We start from the raw sequence: 18,884 nt of genomic DNA, 5'->3' as shown, positions 1-18,884 counted from the left end.
GAGAGGAGTCACCATCCGAGGTTATCCTTTGACCTCCAGATGTGCATCATGTGCTCCGCCCTCACTTACACCCCCAAACCAGTCACACAAAAATAAGTTTTAAAAAGAATGTTAGGGCTGGAGAGATGGCTCAGCAGTTAAGGTCCTTGCCTGCCTATGGACACAGGTTTGATTCCCCAGGACCCACATAAGCCAGATGCACAAGGTGGTGCCTGCATCTGGAGTTCGTTTTCAGTGGCTGGAATAGCTGGTGCACCCATTCTCTTTCTCAAATAAATAAGTAAAAATTAAAAAAAAATTTTAAAAGAATGTTCACGGACATGACCTTTGGCAGTGAGCCAGTAGTGTAGGTGACTATCTGCGTCCCTGAGTCTGTCTGTCCTTCCTATGCCCTCTTCCCTAGAGGAGCTCCTGGTGGCTAAGGAGACCAGGCCGAACCCTGTCACCACCCTCTATATCTCTGAGCCTATGGAGGTCCAGAGCACCCCACCCCAGCCATGTGGTGTCCCCAGAGGATGGGGACCCAGGATTGTGCAGGGTCCATTGGGAGCTGGACTCACCAGCTAGGTACTCGATGACTGCGGCCATGTAGACGGGAGCGCCCACGCTGATCCGGTACTTGAAAGTGCCTTTCTTCAGGTAACGCATCAGCCTCCCCACCGGGAAGATGACACCGGCCCTGGCCGACCGGGACAGCTTGGACATTTTCTTCTTCCCACTCCGGCCCGACATCTTGCCTCACTTCCCCTCTCAGCTTGCTGACACAGTGGCCTCCCGGCGCTGAAACAGTGCTGGAAAGACAAGAAGGGCAGGATTGAGGGGGGCGCTGGCAGGATTGAGGAGGCGCTGGCTGGAAATGTTGTGGTTACTGCGGTGTGGCCCCAGCTTACTGCTGTGGCCTGCCTGGCTGCCCTGTGCGGGTGGCTGGATCCTGGAGCCGTAAGAATGGAGCCAGGCAGGGGGTCTCCAAAGGGTATCCATCCGTCGGCACCCCTTAACCATCAGGCCGCTGGCCTCAACAGCAGAGGCCGAAGGAGGCTGTCGCTGAGAAGAGGTTAAGGTCATGTGCTCAGCACAGTGATCTCCTTGCTCCTAGAACCCGTGACTTGCTCTACGTGACAAAGGGGCTTTGCAGATGTGATTTCATATACATATATATATATGACAGAGAGAAATGGGCACACCAGGACCTCCAGCCTGCTGTGAATAAACTCCAAATACATGCGCCCCCTTGTGCACATGTGCGACATCGCACGCTGTGTCACTGTGCATCTGGATGCATGTGACCTGGAGATTTGAACATGAGTTCTTAAACTTCACAGGAAGTGCCTTAACTGCTAAGCTATCTCTCCAGATTGATTTTTTTCTTTAATTTTTAAAAAATTGGGATAGAGATAAAAGGGGGGAGAGGAGGGAGAGAGAATGAGAATGGGCACGCCAGGGCCTCTAGTCACTGCAATGGAACTTCAGATGTATGCACCAACTTGGGCATCTGGCTTATGTAGGTCCTGGGGAATTGAACCTGGGTCCTTTGGCTTTTCAGCCAAGCGCCTTAACCACTAAGCCATCTCTCTAGCCCATTAAATAATTGTTTGAGGTAACATCTTATGTAACCCAGGCTGGTCTTCAAAGTCACTATGTAGGTGAGGATGACCTTAAAGTCCTGACCCTCCTGCCTCCTGACTGCTGTGACTATAGGCATGTGTCACCATTTCTGGATCAATTGTTTAAAAAAGATTTTAAAGAATAGTTTTTAACTTATTTGGGGTGGGGGGAGAGAGAGAGAGAATATGAATGAGGGAATGGGGGGGGGAGCATCAGGATTTCTTACTGCTGCAAACCGACGCCAGATGCATGTGTCACTTTGAGCATCTGGCTTTACGTGGGTACTGAGGAAGCTAGCCCAGGCTGGTAGACTTAGCAAGCAAACACCTTGAACGGCGGAGCCATCTCTCCAGCCTTCGATATTTTTTGCACGTGTGCAGGTTGTGTGGCATGAATTCTGGTGTGCTTGCTTGCATTATGCGTGTGCATGTGTGTGGCAGCCAGAGGCTGGTGTCAGGAATGTTTGTGCTTCTCAGTCACGCTCTACTTTATGCACGGAGGCAAGGTTTCTCACTTGAACTCAAAGCTCCCTGATTTAGCTTGTCTAGCCAGCCAGTTTGCCTGAGGATCCGTTGTCTCTGCCCCCTGCATGGTGGGGTCCCCGGCAGGCCGCCATGCCCGCCCTGGAACAGAACCAGAATGGAGACCCAGCACTGCACGATGCTTGGATCTGCACTCAGGTCCGCTTGCTGGCGCAGTTTTCTCCCTAGACACTGGTAGTTTGTTTTAATGCACATAACTTGGAGCTGGTGTGCAGCTCCCAGATTGAATCAGATTTCTAATGTCTCCAATAATGGATTTTTATAAATAGAATCTAGCTAGAAGGGACAGTGTTATAAAACATGCCACCACCTAGTAACCAGACAGCAAAGAAAAGCCACACCATAGCCCAAGCCGTGGCTCCTTGGGGTGGGGGCGGGATCCAGGCTGACTTTCGGGAGACATTTCAAGCACCGAGAGGCACCACCATACAGTGCCCCAGAGGCACGTCTATAACTCACGGTTACTGGTATAAGCTACCTTTTGAGTGAAGGGAAACAGCCCAGCTCAGGGTAGACACGTCCCATGCATATTCTGTGGGCTGAATATCATAACCTTTGCCAAGCAGAGATTGATTCCTGGAGTACACATGCTATACCAGGAGAACTCCACGGACTAACACCCCTCCACACACCAACACCCTCCACATACCAACACACAACACACACCAACACCCTCCACACACCAACACACAACACACACAAAAAACCAACACACACCAACACCCTCCACACACCAACACCCTCCGCACACCAACACCCTAGACACACCAACACCCCTTCACACACCAACACCTCCAAACACCAACACCCAACACACACCAACACCCAACACCCTCCACACACCAACACCCTCCACACACCAACACCCTCCACACACCAACACCCTCCACACACCAACACCCCCCACACACCAACACCCTCTACACACCAACACCCTCCACACACCAACACCCTCCACACACCAACACCCTCCACACACCAACACCCCCCACACACCAACACCCTCTACACACCAACACCTTCCACACACCAACACACTCCACACACCAACACACTCCACACACCAACACCCCACACTCACCAAAACCCCCCCACATCAACACCCTCCACAGACAAACACCCCTCCACACACCAACACCCCACACACACCAACACCCTCCACCCATGGATACCTTCTCTATACCAACACTCCCACCATAATACAGTGATGCTCTCTCTACACACACACACACACACACACACACACACACACTCCTCTACACACCAACACCCCTTCATACATCTTTACAATGCACTCTTCTACACACAACTCCTTCCACATTCACCACACACAGTGACACCCCCACACCCTTCCGCACATGCATACCCCTCCACATACTGAGAGTCCCTCCAGGCACTGACACCTCTCCCACACACACTCTTCCACAATGAAATCCCTTCCACATACCACCCTGCACACATACACATCTCCACACAGTGACACACTTGCATATACCCCTACACACACACACACACACACACACACACACACACACACATACACTCGCTCATACCCCGGCCCCACACTCCTTTCTCAAACTAGGTAGAGAATAACTAGGCATGCAGGATAAAGCTACCTGGGGACTTTCCCGGGATGAACCAAGATGAGTCACACATTGCCCTAAAAACTAGAAAGTAGGGCCAGTAGTGGAGAAAACGGGGACTTGGTGCTTAAAATACTCATGAAGACAATTTAGCCAAGTGAGGAGCGTCCTGGTGGAGTGGAGTAAAGAAGCGGTTGTGGGCTGGAGAGATGGCTTAGCGGTTAAGCGCTTGCCTGTGAAGCCTAAGGACCCCGGTTCGAGGCTCCGTTCCCCAGGTCCCACGTTAGCCAGATGCACAAGGGGGCGCACGCGTCTGCAGTTCGTTTGCAGAGGCTGGAAGCCCTGGCGCGCCCATTCTCTCTCTCTCCCTCTATCTGTCTTTCTCTCTGTGTCTGTCACTCTCAAATAAATAAATAAATAAATTAAAAAAATATTTTTAAAAAAGAAGCGGTTATAAGAAGGCCTCCAGAAGCACCCCAGCACCTCTCAAGGGCCTTCCCACGAGGCAGCCCCTGCACAGCGCTGGGGGACAGCTCCGGGCCGAGGGAGATGCCAGGAAGCTTGTTTCTCCGTAGGCAGCCAGCCAGCAGTGGACCCAGAGAGAACGCAGTGTCTGGCCCAGGCCAGTTCCACCCAGCAGGGACAGTGCACTCCAGGAATGCGGGCTCTTCCGGAGTTAGTGCCCCGTCCAAGCCAATCAGAACTCAGCAGGGCCTGAGGGTGAGGAGCAACCCTGATAAGCTACAAAGCGGGGCTTAGGGGTTGGGCAAGGCCTTCTTGGCTTCATCTCTCCTGTCACCTGAGACTCCAGGTACGTACTGGGCATGACTTCCTCCATCTCCGCCCATCTCCACCCTGCTGTGCTGGGATGCGGGGAGTGGACTTTTACTATCTGATCTGTTAGACTTTTTTCTAATGGGAAGGCAAAAGGCTTACATTCTTTTGCTCTATTTCCCACATGTATGTCTGTATTGCTTTCTTTCTTTCTTTTTTTTAAATGGGAGTGAGACAGAGAGAGAGAATTAGAATCGGCGTGCCAGGGCCTCCGGCTACTGCAATCAAGCTCCAGATGTGAGTGTGACCTTGTGTGCACGTGCAACCTGGTGTGCTTCCATCATCTTGTGTGTCTGGCTTACATGGGATTTGGGGAGTTGAACATGGGCCCTTAGGCTTCTCAGGCAAGTGCCTTAACTGCTAAGCTCTCTCTTCAGCCCTGTTTCTTTATTATTATTTTTATTTATTTATTTGAGAGAAAGAGGCACATAAAGGCTGGAGAGATGGCTTAGTAGTTAAGTGCTTGCCTGTGAAGCCTAAGGACCCCGGTTCAAGGCTCGATTCCCCAGGACCCACATTAGCCAAGCCAGATGCACAAGGGGGCGCACGCATCTGGAGTTCGTTTGCAGTGGCTGGAAGCCCTGGCGTGCCCATTCTCTCTCATTCTCTCTCTCCTCCTCCTCTCTGTCACTCTCAAATAAATAAATAAAAATAAGCAAAAAATTAAAAAAAAATAAAGAGGCACATAAATACAGAATGAATATGGGTGCACCAGCGCCTCTAGCCATTGCAAAAGAACTCCAGACACATGCACCACCTAGTACATCTGGCTTTATGTGGGTACTGGGTCATCAAACCTGAGTTCTTAGGCTTTGCAGACAAGTGCCATAATTGCTAAGCCATCTCTCCAGTCCTGTGTGTGTTTCTTTAAGCCCTAGCCCCCTTTTCTAAAATTTTATTTTAGAGAGAGAGAGAGAGAGAGAAAATGGGCCTGCAAACAAACGATCTCCAGACACATGCATCTGGCTTTTCGTGGGTACTGGGGGATCAAACCTTGGTCCTTTGGCTTTTCAGGCAAGCGCCTTAGCCACTGAGCCATCTCTCCAGCCTCCCCCCCCCAGCCCCTTTTTAATGTCCCTGGGAGATCCCTTCATATTCCCCTCCACCCCCAGGCTCAGCTCCCCAAATGGGTTTCATCCCCCACCCCGCCCCCCCTTCCCCGCCTTCCACATGCAGGATCTCTCTGTACTTTCTCCTCTTAATTTAATAAAGACTTTCTAAACCTTCCCCTCCAGTCTCTGGATTTCATTTCTTTGAATTCATCAGGTAAGAATCAATCCAGGGGTACCCCAGATTTATCCGTGTGTTGGTATCCTGGTAAGGAACTCCAAGATTCCCATTTCAAAGAGAAGTCTCCCTGGGTGAGATGACGGACTTGTGTTTTATCTAGGATGGACGGGTTCTCAATGCTGGGGAGCTCATCTTTTCAGACATGGTTCTGTTTACCTCCAGGAGCCTCCAAAGGTACCAGGGCTGGGAGGCTCCTGCTGGTTATACTCCCCCCCCACGGGGGAGGGGCGCTGGAGAGCTGGCTTAGCGGTTAAGCGCTTGTCTGTGAAGCCTACGACCCGGCTGGATTCTCCAGGACCCACATAAGCCAGATGCACAAGGGGGCGCACACGTCTGGAGTTCGTTTGCAGTGGCTGGAAGCCCTGGCGCGCCCATTCTCTCTCTCTCTGCCTCTTTCTCTTTCTGTCTGTTGCTCTCAAATAAATAAATAAAAATGAAAACAAACAACAACAGCAAAAAACCCAGGGGGCTGGGAAGATGGCTTAGCGGTTAAAGATGACTGCTTATAAGGCCTAATGGTCTGGATTCAATTCCCCAGCCACCCCTCTAAAACCAGATGCAAAAAAGTGGTGTGTCTGGCATTCATTTAATGTTGCAAGAGGCCCTGGTGTACCCACACACACCATGCACACAGAAGGAAGAAAGGAAGAGAGGGAGGGAGGGATGGAGGGAAGGAGGGAAGGAAAGAAAAAGAGATAAAGAAGGACATAAAAATAAAAAAAGAAAATCCCCAGGGGATGCTGGCTGAAGCCTTCAAGCTCCACCTACCGGAACCCAGGGTAGGAAGCTCGGTGCCTCGGGACCGGACCGTTGGGAAGCCTGCGCCCAGAGACCACCCCTCCCCCCCTGCCCGAGCTCAGCTTCCACTCCGGCAAAAATTCCATCTTTCTTTTCCAAGGCCGCCCTTTCCCTCGCTCCATTCTGAGTTGGGAAGTGAGGCGTTCCAAAGCTCGAACAGGTTTCATTCATTTATTTATTTAGTTAGTTTTGTCCACACCCGCGAACTGGAGTCCGGATGGTTCGGGGGGGGGCCGCCCCCGGGGAGCGTCGGTTTCCCTGCGACCCAAGCAGCCCGGCGTCTGCACGCGCTTCGCCCCGCTCGCCTGCAGCCGGGCTCCGGTCCGGAGTACCCGGCGCATTCCGCCTTGTTGGCAGGCTCCAAGAAGGAACATCGGTGCATGGAGCTCTGCCTCGAAGACCCCGCCCCCCCATCTCCCGGGGGCTGTGCGTTGGGGTACCCCATTCTCCAGGAGGCACGTGGGGGTCCTTGGGGAACCCGGGACGGCTCTGATCTGCCAGGCGCCGGGCAGCCCCGTGCCTCGCGGGAAGAAAGGGCTATAAAGGCTCACCATCACTCTCCAAGCAGAAACAGGGCGCAGGGGCGGATCGTGGAGGTCCAGGAAATGAAACCCGACCCAGGCCGCCGGCTCCCGCCCTCGCCCGCTTGCCGCCCACCGGAGCAGCTCGCGGGCATCGCCCTGGGCCGGGGCAGAAGGCGAATTCCGACTCCGTTGTCTTAGGATTCATATATAGGGCGGGATTTTAAGCCCCTAAAGGCCGCCGAGGAGGTAGATTTTTATAGATAGCACGATAAAAAATTAAATTGTAGCACTGACTCAGACACAGGTAATAAACTCACACCAACCTATTCCGATAGCTCCCGCATTTCACTCGTTTTTATGATGCACTTCCAAAAAAAACACCATTTTTTTTTTACATTTTGCTATCGCTAGAATTGGCATGCATCATACAACCTAAGCCATCACAATATTAGTGACATAGAACTTATGGTGTGCTTGTTACTTTAAAAAATATTTAATTATTTGCAAGGGGGGGGATGGCTGTGCCAGGGGCTGTATCCACTGCAAATGAACTCCAGATGCACCCTGCACTCTGTACACCTGGCTTTATGTGGGTACTGGGGAGTTGAACTCGGATTGTTAGGCTTTGCAGGAAAGCGCTTTAACTGCTGATCCATATCGTCAGCCTTGTGTTACTATATTTGGGTAGTTTCCGAGGTAGGGTCTCATTCTGGTCCAGGCTGACCTAAGAATTCATTATGTAGTCTCAGGGTGGCCTCAAACAGTGATCCTCCTACCTCTGCCTCTGGAGTGCTGAAATTAAAGGCGTATGCCACCATGCCCGGCTTATGTTAATTAAAAAAATATTTATTTGGGGACTGGAGAGATGGCTCAGTGGTTAAGGTGCTTGCCTACAAAGCCTAACAACCTGGTTTGATTCCCCAGTACCCATATAAAGCCAGACACAGAAAGTGGCTCATGCATCTGGAGTTCAGTGGCAGTGGCTGGACCACCCAGCGTGCCCATATTATTTTCTCTTCTCTCTATCCCTCTTTGCTTGCAAATAAATAAATTAATTCACCATTTCTATTCGTGTGGTGCATGTGCGGAGGCCAGAGGACAGCTTCAGCGTGTCTGTGCACCTTCTTGAGACACGGTCTCTTGCTGCTGTATGCGGCGCTTGTATCTGCCTTTACATGCGTACTGGGGCATTGAACCCAGACCTTTAGCCTCTGAGCCACCTCTCCAACCCCGCACGTTTGCTATTGAACAAGAAACAATACTAGATGTTATAGAATGAATATGTCCCTAAGTACTTTCAATTAAGTTGTACTGGAAAATAAACAAGCCACAATAAAGGCTGTAATTACTAAATCACAGTAGAGATACTAATTCAGATAGACGTGAGAGCCATCGGTTCCAAAATCACTGCCCCAAGGCACCAGAGGCACATCAGAAAACCCCCACACAAGCGCTTCAGGAAGCCTGGGGAGTCCACGACCTCTGTTTGATGGCTTGGTTTTCAGGTGGTATTGTCTTCCTTTTGACCATGCCAGAAGGTGGCAAAATGGGCTCTTGACTATTGCTGTGAACAAAAGGGGCAGGTGTGGTGCAATGTCTGTGAGCCAATGTGCCAGTAACTAACTCCTCAGTGAGGGATGGGGGACTTGTGGCCTCCTCCATCATCCATGATAGAATGTTGATGGGCCCCATATTGTGCAGGTGGTGACAGTTGCTGTGAGGTTGTAAGTGTAATGGCCATTTCACATCTGGAAGACAGTGTGCCACAGCACTCTTCCCCATCTTTTTGGGTCTCTGAAACATACTTATTTATTTTCAAGGAGAGAGAGAGAGAAAGAGAGAGAGAGAGAGAGAGAGAGAGACAGGCAGAGAGCATGGGCATGTCAGGGCCTCTAACAGCTGCAAATGGATGCTTTGTGCATCTTGCTTTATGTGGGTACTGGGGAATCAAACCTGGGTTATTAGGCTCTCAGACAAGTGCCTTAATCATTGAGCCATGTCTCCAGCCCCCTTTTGGCTTTTAAAAAGTAGGGTTGGAGAGATAGATGGCTTTGCGGTGAAGGCGTTTGCCTGCAAAGCCAAAGGATCCTGGTTCGATTCTCCAGGACCCATGTAAGCCAGCTGCACAAGGGGGCACATGCGTCTGGAGTTTGTTTGTAGTGGCTGGATGCCCTGGTATGCCCATTCTCTCTCTCTCTCTCTCTCATAAATAAATAAATATCTTTAAAAAGTATGGAATGCTTCTCAAGTTTGCATGCCATCATACGCAGGGGCCATGCTAAACTTCTCTGTGCCATCCCAACTTCAGCGTATGTTCTGCTAAAGCGAGTACAAAGTCAGTACACTCGGGATATTTTCGACTGATGGTGGACTTATTGGAATATAACCCCAACATAAGTTTAGAAACCTCTGTAGTTATGTCTTGCTTGAGGTCATCCTGAAGCAAGGATAATCAGAGATTTACAGCAGTTATTTTAAAAAGTTGGAGTTTATTGTTTGGAGACATGGCTCAGTGGTTAAAGGTGCCTGCCTGCAAAGCCTGACTGCCTGGGTTCAACTGCCCAGTGTCCACATCAAGCCAGATTCACAAAGTGGCACATGTGTCTGGAGGCCCTGGTGTGCCCATCCTCTCTCTCCATCTGCCTCTTTTTCTCTGTCTCTCTTTCAAATAAATGAATAAGTAAATTTTAAAAATTGGAATTGATTGGGCTTCTGCGTGAGAATGAAAATACTTAGTAGCAGAGGCCAGTAAGTTAAAAAGGAGACATAAAGGGAAGAGAAAGGAAGGTAGGAGGGTACTTAATAGGTTGATACTGTATATATGTAAGATGGGGAGGTAATATGATGGAGAATGGAATTTCAAAGGGGAAGGTAGGGGGGGGAGGGAGGGAATTTCCATAGGATTTTTTTATAATCATGGAAAATGCTAATGAAAATTTTTTAAAAATTGGAATTTATCTTTAGGGGATATTTGTCTACAGTTAATACAAACCTACAGAAATGGGTAACATGGAAACAACGTGCTCTTTCCTACTCTTGTTTTTCCTCCAGATCTCACTTCCAGAGGCAACTACATGTAACATTTTTCATTTGTTTTATCTTATCTTATTTATTTATTTATTTTTCTTTTGAGGTAGGGTCTCACTCTAGTCCAGGCTGACCTGGAATTCACTATGTGGTCTCAGGGTGGCCTCAAACTCAGAGTGATCCTCCTACCTCTGCCTCCTAAGTGCTGGCATTAAAGGCGTGCGTCACCATGCCTGGCTGGGTGCCCTGAATTTGAATCTGTTCTTGTTTCAAAGAACTTTGCAAAACTTATTATCAATTCAGCATTTCTAAGACCAGCCTCAAAATAAGTAAATAAATAAAAGCAAGTGTGTTTTATTAACTTCCTGTACATTAGTTTACACACCAAGTAGATTGCTTAGTAAGAACAGCACTGAGCTCAACGGCTCATTTCTCAGGCACTGGAGATGGCTCAGTGGTTAAAGGCACTTGCCTTGAGAGACAGAGAGAATGAGAATAGGCACATCAGGGCCTCTAGCTGCTGCAAACCAACTCCAGATGCATGCGCCCCTTGTGAATCTGGCATACGTGGGTCCTAGGGAATCAAACCTGGGTCCTTTGGCTTTGCAGGCAAGCGCCCTAACTGCTAACCGCTAACCAGCCCCTTTTCTTTGTTTCTGAGGCAGGGTGTCACTATGTCACCCAGGCTAGCCTTGAATTTGCCATCTTCCTGCCTCTGCTTCCAGAGTGCTGGCGTGACAGCTTGCACCGCTGTGTCTGGCCAACAGTTTCGATTTAAATTCTGGCGCCTGCCTTCAAAATCTACGTTATGCCTCTGCTTCTCCCTCCATTTCCGCTTTTGGCAGTCTCTCTGTCTCCGAAGAATGAGAACTTAACTCCTCTTCCTCATCCCCTTTCCACTGGTGGGTTACAGTTCAATTTTATTTCCTCCACTGACTGCCTTGGAAACATCAAAATACATCTCTTCTTTGCTTCCTTCCTTCCTTTCTTCCTTTCTTCTTTCTTCCCTCTCTTTTTGAATATATGGTGTGTGTGTGTGAGTGTGTGTGTGTGTGTGTGTGTGTGTGTGTGTGTGTGTATGTGTTGTCTGTGTGCAGGTACATGCATGTGGAGGCCTCTGGTGTGATTTTCAGGTACATTGTCCTTTTTTTTTTTTTTTTTTTAAAGAAACAGGGTGTCTTATTGCCCTGAAGCTCATTAGCAGGCTAGACTGGCTGACCTGACAGCCCCTGTGACCTACCTATCTCCTTCCCACAGCAAATGCAGGCCACTATGCCTGTTTTGCTTTTTAAATGTTTTTATTTATTTAAATTTATATCCAAGAAGAGAAAGAGAGAGAGAGAGAGAGATTGAGAGAGAGAGAGAGAGAGAGAGAGAGAATGGGCACACCAGGGCTTCTCACTTCTGCAAACAAGCTCCAGATGCATGTGCCAGTTTGTGCATCTGGCTTTACGTGGGTACTGGGGAATCGAACCAGGATTGTTAGGTAGGTTTTGCCAGCAAAGGTTTTGCCTTAACCACTGAGCAATTTCTCCAGTTCCCCCCATTTTATTAACATGAGCTCTGGGCACCTAACTCATGTCCACATGCTTGCAAAGCACTTACTCTGCTGACTGAACCATCTCCTCAGCCCTCAATCTCGATTTCTGCCTTGGACAACGCTAGGCATCTCCCCCACTCACCGTCAGCAGCGCGCTCTGCTCCTCCCTGCTCCTCCCCAATTGCCTCGCCTTTGCCTTTGCCTCCGTCTCCACCTCCACCACCTGCACTTCCCAGCGTCCTGGTACTTTGCGTTTTATAATCACAACAAATCATCTCTTCCGGCCCCTAGGCGGGAGTGTTAAAAGTTGCTATTTTAAAACTATTGAAAAGAGGCTGGAAAGATGGCTTAGGGGTTAAGGCAATTGCCTGCGAAGCTTAAGGACCCAGGTTCGATTCTCCAAGTCCCACATGAACCAGATGCACAAGGTGGCACATGTGTCTGGAGTTTATTTGCAGTGGCAAGAGACCCTGGTGTGGCCATTTTTATTTTCTCTCTCTTTACCTCTTTCTCTCTGTCTCTCTCAAATACATAAATAAAAATATTTTTTAAAAAGTTATTTAAAAGCTGACAGCCCCAAATAGGCCTTTACATCATTAAGACTTCATCAATATCATTTCCTTCAGGTTCAAGTGAGCTTTGAGCCTCAAATTCCTTCTTCCCTGCCCAAAGGTGGGGCCCTTGTCTCCTTAATCTAAAGAAAAAAGGATTCTCTTTCAACATCACCCCCAGTTTACTTGGTTTCACACCACTTGGCCCTACCTTCCATTGTTTCCTCGCCAGTCTCTGAGGTTACTGACTAGTTGATTTTATTGTTTGTTTTTGAAATGAAAGGCCTTGTCATGTAGCCCAGGCTGGACCATTCAGTCCTCCTGCCCCAACCTCCTGAGCACTGGGAGTGTGGGCGTGTCACAGCATGCCTGGCTATAGTCGATTCTTGTGACCAGTAAGAGTCTATGTTCTATATAGTGAACAGATCACAGAATTAATGAAAACCCAGCCAGTTCTCCTAGGGGCAAGCCTCTGGCTCTGGTCACATTTTTTTAAAAAAGTTTTTTTTTCCAAAATACATTTTATTTATTTATTTGGGAGAGAGGAAGGCAGAGAGAGAGAGAGAGAGAGAGAGAGAGAGAGAGAGAGAGAGAGAGAATGGGTACACCAGGGTCTCCAGCCACTGCAGACAAAACACCAGATGCGGGCACCCCCTTGTGCATCTGGCTTACTTGGGTCCTGGGGAATCGAACCCGGGTCCTTTGGCTTTGCAGGCAAGTGCCTTAATTGCTAAGCCTCCACATTTTTTTTTTTTTTTTTTGATGTAGGGTCTCTCTCTATCCCAGGCTGACTTGCAATTTACTATATAGTCTCAAACTCATGGCAATCCTCCTACCTCTGCCTCTTGGGTGCTGGGATTAAAGGTGTGCGCCACCAGTCCCGGCTTCACAGATTTTTAAAAATTATGTGTTTGGTGCTGGGGGAATGGCTTAGCAGTTACAGTTAAGGCATTTGTCTGCAAAGCTCAAGGACCCAGGTTCAATTCCCTAGGACCCACGTTAGCCAGATGCACAAGAGGGCGCAAGTGTCTGGAGTTCGCTTGCAGTGGCTGGAGGCCCTGGTGTGCCCACTCTCTCTCTCTCACTCTCTCTCTTTCCCTCTTTTTCTGTCAAATAAATAAATAAAATAAGATATTTTAAAAATTCTGTGTGTGTATGCATGTGCACACATGTGTGCGCGTACATGTTGGAGTACACACGTACGTAGGCTCACGTGTGTGCACACATGTTCATGGGTGCAAGGAGGCCAGAGCATCATCTCAGGTACTGTTCCTCAGGTGCCATTCACCTTTTTGGGGGGACAGATTCTCTCACTGGCCTGGAACTGGCCAAATAAGCTAGACTGGCTGGCTAGTCCCAGGGATCGCGACCCCCCCAGTCCCCCCACGTCCCATCTCCTGCCTCTGCCTCCTCTGTGCTGGGACACAAGGCCAGCAGAGTGACTGGGGCTGTCACATGGGCTCTGGGGATGGAGCTCAGGCTCTTGGTTCACAGGGCAAACGCTTCCAGCCGATCTGTCCCCAAGGAAGGGATCTTTACAACAGAAGGCCACAGATAACAAGGTGGCTCACACAAACATAAGGCACCTGCTTGATATCCGCGGCTGGGACATTTATATCGTGCTCACAGCGAACAGCGCCACAGCTCACACCTGAAGGAAGCTGAAGACCCTCATACTTTCTCCCCAGGGCACATCACTCACTGCAAGTGTGTCAGACACCAGACAGCCATGCAACACCGTGCTTGTGATCATTTCACACAGCGGACACCAATAACAAACACAAAAATGTAGGAGGGAAATGCAGCACCAGACTTAAAAAAATTGTTTTTTAAAGATCCTTGTGGGCTGGAGAGATGACTCAGTAGTTAAGGCGCTTGCCGGCAAAACCTAGTGACCCAAGTTAGATTCCGCAGGACCCACGTGAAGCCAGATGCACAAAGTGACGCCCGCACCTGGAGGTTGTTTGCAGCAGCTGGAGGCTCTGGCACACCCATTTTCTCCCTGTCTCCCTCTCTCTCTTTCTGCTTGCAAATAAATGAAAAATAATATATTTGTTTTCAAGGTAGGGTCTCACTCTAGCCCAGGCTGACCTGGAACTCACTAGGTAGTCTCAGGGTGGCCTTGAACTCACAATGATCCTCCTACCTCTGCCTCCCGAGTGCTGGGATTAAAGGCGTGTGCCACCACGCCCGGCTCTGAAAACATTTTTAAAAGATAGTTGTTTACTATGTGAGAATTAACAGAAGGGAGAGCCCAGTTCACCCTCCAAGGGGAACATCTCTGATTGTTGCTTTTTCCATAACATCCTGTTCTTTTATCTCTCTGAAACTAACAACAATGTGTAAAAGTTACTTTTTTTCCCCTCTAAATTGTTTTATCTAGGCAGTTCTATTTATTTTCATTGTTCTCTTCATGCTTTTTTTTTCTTTCTAAAATGCCTGGTCAACTTTGGTCATTTATATTTAAATATATTTTATTTATTTATTTATTTATTTATTTGAGAGAGAGAGAGAAAGAGAGAGAGAATGGGCATGCCAGGGCCTCCAGTCACTGCAGACGAACTCAAGATGCATGCGCCACCTTGTGCATCTGGTTTACATGGGTCCTGGGGAATCAAACCAGGGTCCTTTGGCTTTGGAGGCAAACACCTTAACCACTAAGCCATCTTCTCCAGCCTGCATCTGTATTTGAGAATGAGAGTCCTGGGGCTGGGAGAGATGGTTCAGTGGCTAAAGGCACTTGTTTGCAAAGTCTGCCGCTGGTCCAGGTTCAATTCACCAGCCACCCATGTAAAGCCAAATGGTTATTTGTTTGCAATGGCAAGAGACCCTTTGCCCCGCCCTCCGCCACTCACATGTGCAAATAAATATAATTTTATTTTCAAAGAAAATCTAATCGAAAGCCTATGGCTGGGAAGCCCTAGGGGGAAACTACTTCTGTTGTCTGGGTATATTATGCCCACCAACTGCCCGCTAAGTACTTATGCTTATGGTTAGAGACACTTCTCTTTTCAACTGGCAGTGACCACTGGGGTGACTCAAAACTCACCAAAGCGCTGAGAAGAAGTGACAGTGGGGTGTCCAGCACTGAGTGAGACATCCCAATCACACCCTGCAAGGCTCAGGAGCCATTGCGGAAGAGGTGAGGGAAAGAAAGGTAGGAGCCAAAGGAAGGGGAGCGATGCTGTCTCCCCAGGCAAGTGGCTGTGGCATTCATGACCTCTCAGTGGCTGACGCTGCCTGCACGAGACCTGCAGGATATGAGGGAAAACGATGACCTCAGAACAGAAGAGAGCCTAGTTGGGAAGAAGGGATTCAGTGGAGGTGGATTCAGAAAGGAAAGGGAGGGTTGTGGGAGAGGATTATGATCATGGTGTATCGTCTATATGTAAGGAGACTGGTCAATAAAAAGTTACAAAAAGAAAAGAAAAATGAGGGCTGGGGAAATGGCTTAGTGGTTAAGGCATTTACCTGCCTTAACCTAAGGACCCCAGTTCCTTTCCTCAGGACCCTCGTAAGCCAGATGCACAAGGGGGCACATATGTCTGGAGTTCATTTGCAGTGGCTGGAGGCTCTGGTGTGTCCATCCTCTCTTTCTCTCTGCCTCTTCATCTCTCTCTCTCTCAAATAAATAAATAAATAAATAATTAAAAAAGAATGAGAGTTCTAATAAATCATTAGAGGTAAAAGGAAGGAAGCCTTTCTGTAGTTTGTTTGGTAGGCATGCTTCTTTCTCGGTGCCTCTAAAGGTGTGTATAGTCCTTGCTGATCATCAGGCATTACTCTGCAGTGTCCCATAGGAAATGAAAGGCCTCTGTGCTAGAAGAAGAGGTGTGTGTGTGTGTGTGTGTGTGTGTGTGTGTGTGTGTGTGTTTAGACAGCGTCTCATATCACCCAGGTTGGTCTGGAACTTACTATGTAGCTGAGAATGACCTTGAACTCCTCCTCTTCCTGCTTCCTGCCCAGGGCTGGGATTACAAACCCGCTACCTCAGCCAGCTTGGAGGCGTCACTTTCATTTAACATCTTAACCAACCTCCCTGGCAGACGAGCCTAGAAATGAACACCCTAGTCAGGAGTCACAGCTCAACTGTCGTATAATTGAATAATAATGTCATGTGAAACAAATTTGGATTACTTTCAGCATCAGGTGAGTCGCTGGAAATGAACTGGTCTGGAGATAACTGAAGAATATAAAATTCTGTATCAAGAGATTGTGCCAGACCCAGTAATGCAGCAGAATCCAATGCCGTGCGTCTGTGTTCTCGTGAAGGAATAACATATGGGATTCCCATAAACAATATTTCAAACTACTCTGTAATTCCAGAAGGGAGAAGAGGAAAGATAGGGAAACCCCTAGCATGTGCCCTTACTGAAGGAAGTGCTTTGATGAGAAATAGCAAACTTTATTAATAAACACACTAGCTCCCTTCCTATAAAAAAATCTTGATTCTTTTTTAAAATTTCATTTATTTATTTATTTATAGAGAAAGAGAGAATGGGCACACCAGGTCCTCTAGCCACTATAAATGAACTCCAGACAACACGAGTCACCTTGTGCTTCTGGCTTTAAGTGGGAACTGGGGAATCAAACCTGGGTCCTTAGGCTTTGCAGGTAAGCACCTTAACCACTGAACAATCTCTCCAGCCCCAAATCTTGATTCTTTAAACATTTTTCAAAATTTATTTATTGCGTGTGTGTATCTGTTAGTGAGCTACTTGGAAATTCTCCTGTCTCCACCACCCTTCTCACTGTGGGCATGCTGGGATTAGAGAAGCCCACTATAGCTCCTGGCTTTTAGGTGGGGACTGGGGATTTGAACCCTGGTACTCAAGAGTTGCATGAGCCATCTCTCAGCCCACTTGGTCTCTTTAAATCTCTACTTTTCTTTTGATTTAAATATTTTTTTTCAGGTATAAAAGGCTGACAAAGAACAGTTTTTTTTTAATGTCTCAAACAACTTTTTGACATTTTATTTCTATTTACTTATTTGAAAGTGACAGACAGAGAAAGAGGCAGATATATAGAGAGAATGGGCACTCCAGGACCTCCAGCCACTGCAAACCAATTCCAGACACATGCGCCTCCTTGTGCATCTGGCTAACGTGGATCCTGGGGGGAATCCAGCCTTGAACTGGGGTCCTTAGGCTTCACAGGCAAGCACTTAACTGCTAAGCCATCTCTCCAGCCCGACATTTTATTTTATATTTTTGTAAACTATTGACATGATCAACTCAGTCAACAAGAAGCATATCATGTCCTGATGTAAATGAAAAATGTTTAATTGGGTAGGCTCCAGAAAAAGTTATTTATTTTTCACATTGTTTCTTTCAAGACAGGGTCTCACTCTAGCCCAGGCTAACTTGGAACTCACTCTGTAGTCCAGGCTGGCCTCGAACTCACAGTGATCCTCTTACTTCTGCCTCCTGGGTGCTGGGATTAAAAGCATGCACCACCATGACCAGCTTTTATATCTTTTTTTATAAATTTTACTTTTGTTTATTTATTTGCGAGCTATAGACAGAGAAAGAGGAAGAGAGAGAGAGAGAGAGAGAGAGAGAGAGAGAGAGAGAGAGAGAGAATGGGAGTGCCAGGGCCTCCAGACACTGCAAACGAACTCCAGATGCATGTGCCACCTTGTGCATCTGGTTTATGTGGGTCCTGGGGAATCGAGCTTTGAACCAGGGTCCTTAGGCTTTCACAGGCAAGCGCTTAACCGCTAAGCCATCTCTCCAGTCCCCAGCTTTTATATCTTTTTGAGAGAAGGTATTACTATGTAGTCTAGGCTGGCCTAAAACTACCAACTCTCCTCCTCCTGATTATTATTATTATTATTTTATTTGTAGTGTGAGGGATTGGGCCCAGGTTACTTGGTGATGCTAGATAAATACTCTACCACTGAGCTACATCCAGATCTAGGCCTTAAAAAAGGCAGACAGACAGACAGATAAATAGAGAGAGAGATAGAGGGAGGAGAGGGAGGGAGAGAGAAAGAGAGATTTATTCATGCAGACACACCACCTTGCCAAAGAATCTAGAAATATAAGACTATTTGGTATTCTGTTATTCTTTTGAGATATTTCTCTTCAGAACTATATAAATCATAATGCTTTCAGACATGCTATTTGAAATCAAGAAATAAGAGATCCTATAGCTTTCTAATGATGGAAATGAAAACTCTTTAAATACTATTTTCGAACTGTTCACGGACATGAAATTTATCACGCTACTCCCTAATGGATTCGCGAGCTGTTTTAACGTTGCAGAGATTTATCTGGAGTCTTCATTGTTAGTACCTACAGTACTTCCCTCATCTACAGCTTTGTGCTTCAGAATTTCAGGCTGTAAATATTTATGAAAAATGAAGGAGACACTTCCACAAGGCAGCTTTTCTCTGTCAGTTCAAAATTATCCTTTGGGGAAGTGAAATGAGATGAGATCCAACTAGATGGGACATAAGGGAATTTAATATAAATATACTCACTATTTGTAGACATTTATTTTAAAGGGTATGAAAAAAAATCTTTTAGACAGCTTCATACCTAATAGGATTCTAATATATTTTGCTGTGTTACCCTAAGTACTGTATT

The 18,884-nt window shown here is 47.6% G+C and overlaps 1 protein-coding gene, 1 non-coding gene and 1 pseudogene across 2 annotated transcripts in view; 1 reads left to right on the top strand and 2 right to left on the bottom strand.

Moving 5' to 3' along the window:
* The window catches only part of LOC101607543 (core histone macro-H2A.2), a 55,199-nt gene that overhangs the window by 24,238 nt on the left and 12,077 nt on the right, over positions 1–18,884 (bottom strand). The window contains exon 2 of the mRNA XM_004657887.3: positions 561–791. Within this exon, the coding sequence (XP_004657944.1) occupies positions 561–732 (172 nt within the window). The 5' untranslated portion in view covers positions 733–791. The remainder of the gene's footprint in view (positions 1–560; positions 792–18,884) is intronic.
* LOC101600931 overlaps positions 7,033–18,884 on the top strand; it is a 55,645-nt pseudogene continuing 43,793 nt past the window's right edge.
* LOC123455862 lies at positions 9,403–9,508 on the bottom strand. Its single transcript, XR_006634177.1, has one exon. It is a non-coding gene; the product is annotated as a U6 spliceosomal RNA (small nuclear RNA).

This window comes from Jaculus jaculus, chromosome 18 (assembly GCF_020740685.1).
Source record: "Jaculus jaculus isolate mJacJac1 chromosome 18, mJacJac1.mat.Y.cur, whole genome shotgun sequence".
In the NCBI taxonomy this organism is placed as follows: domain Eukaryota; kingdom Metazoa; phylum Chordata; class Mammalia; order Rodentia; family Dipodidae; genus Jaculus; species Jaculus jaculus.
Note: the sequence above shows the minus strand (reverse complement) of the source record. Positions and strands in the feature narration are given on the sequence as shown.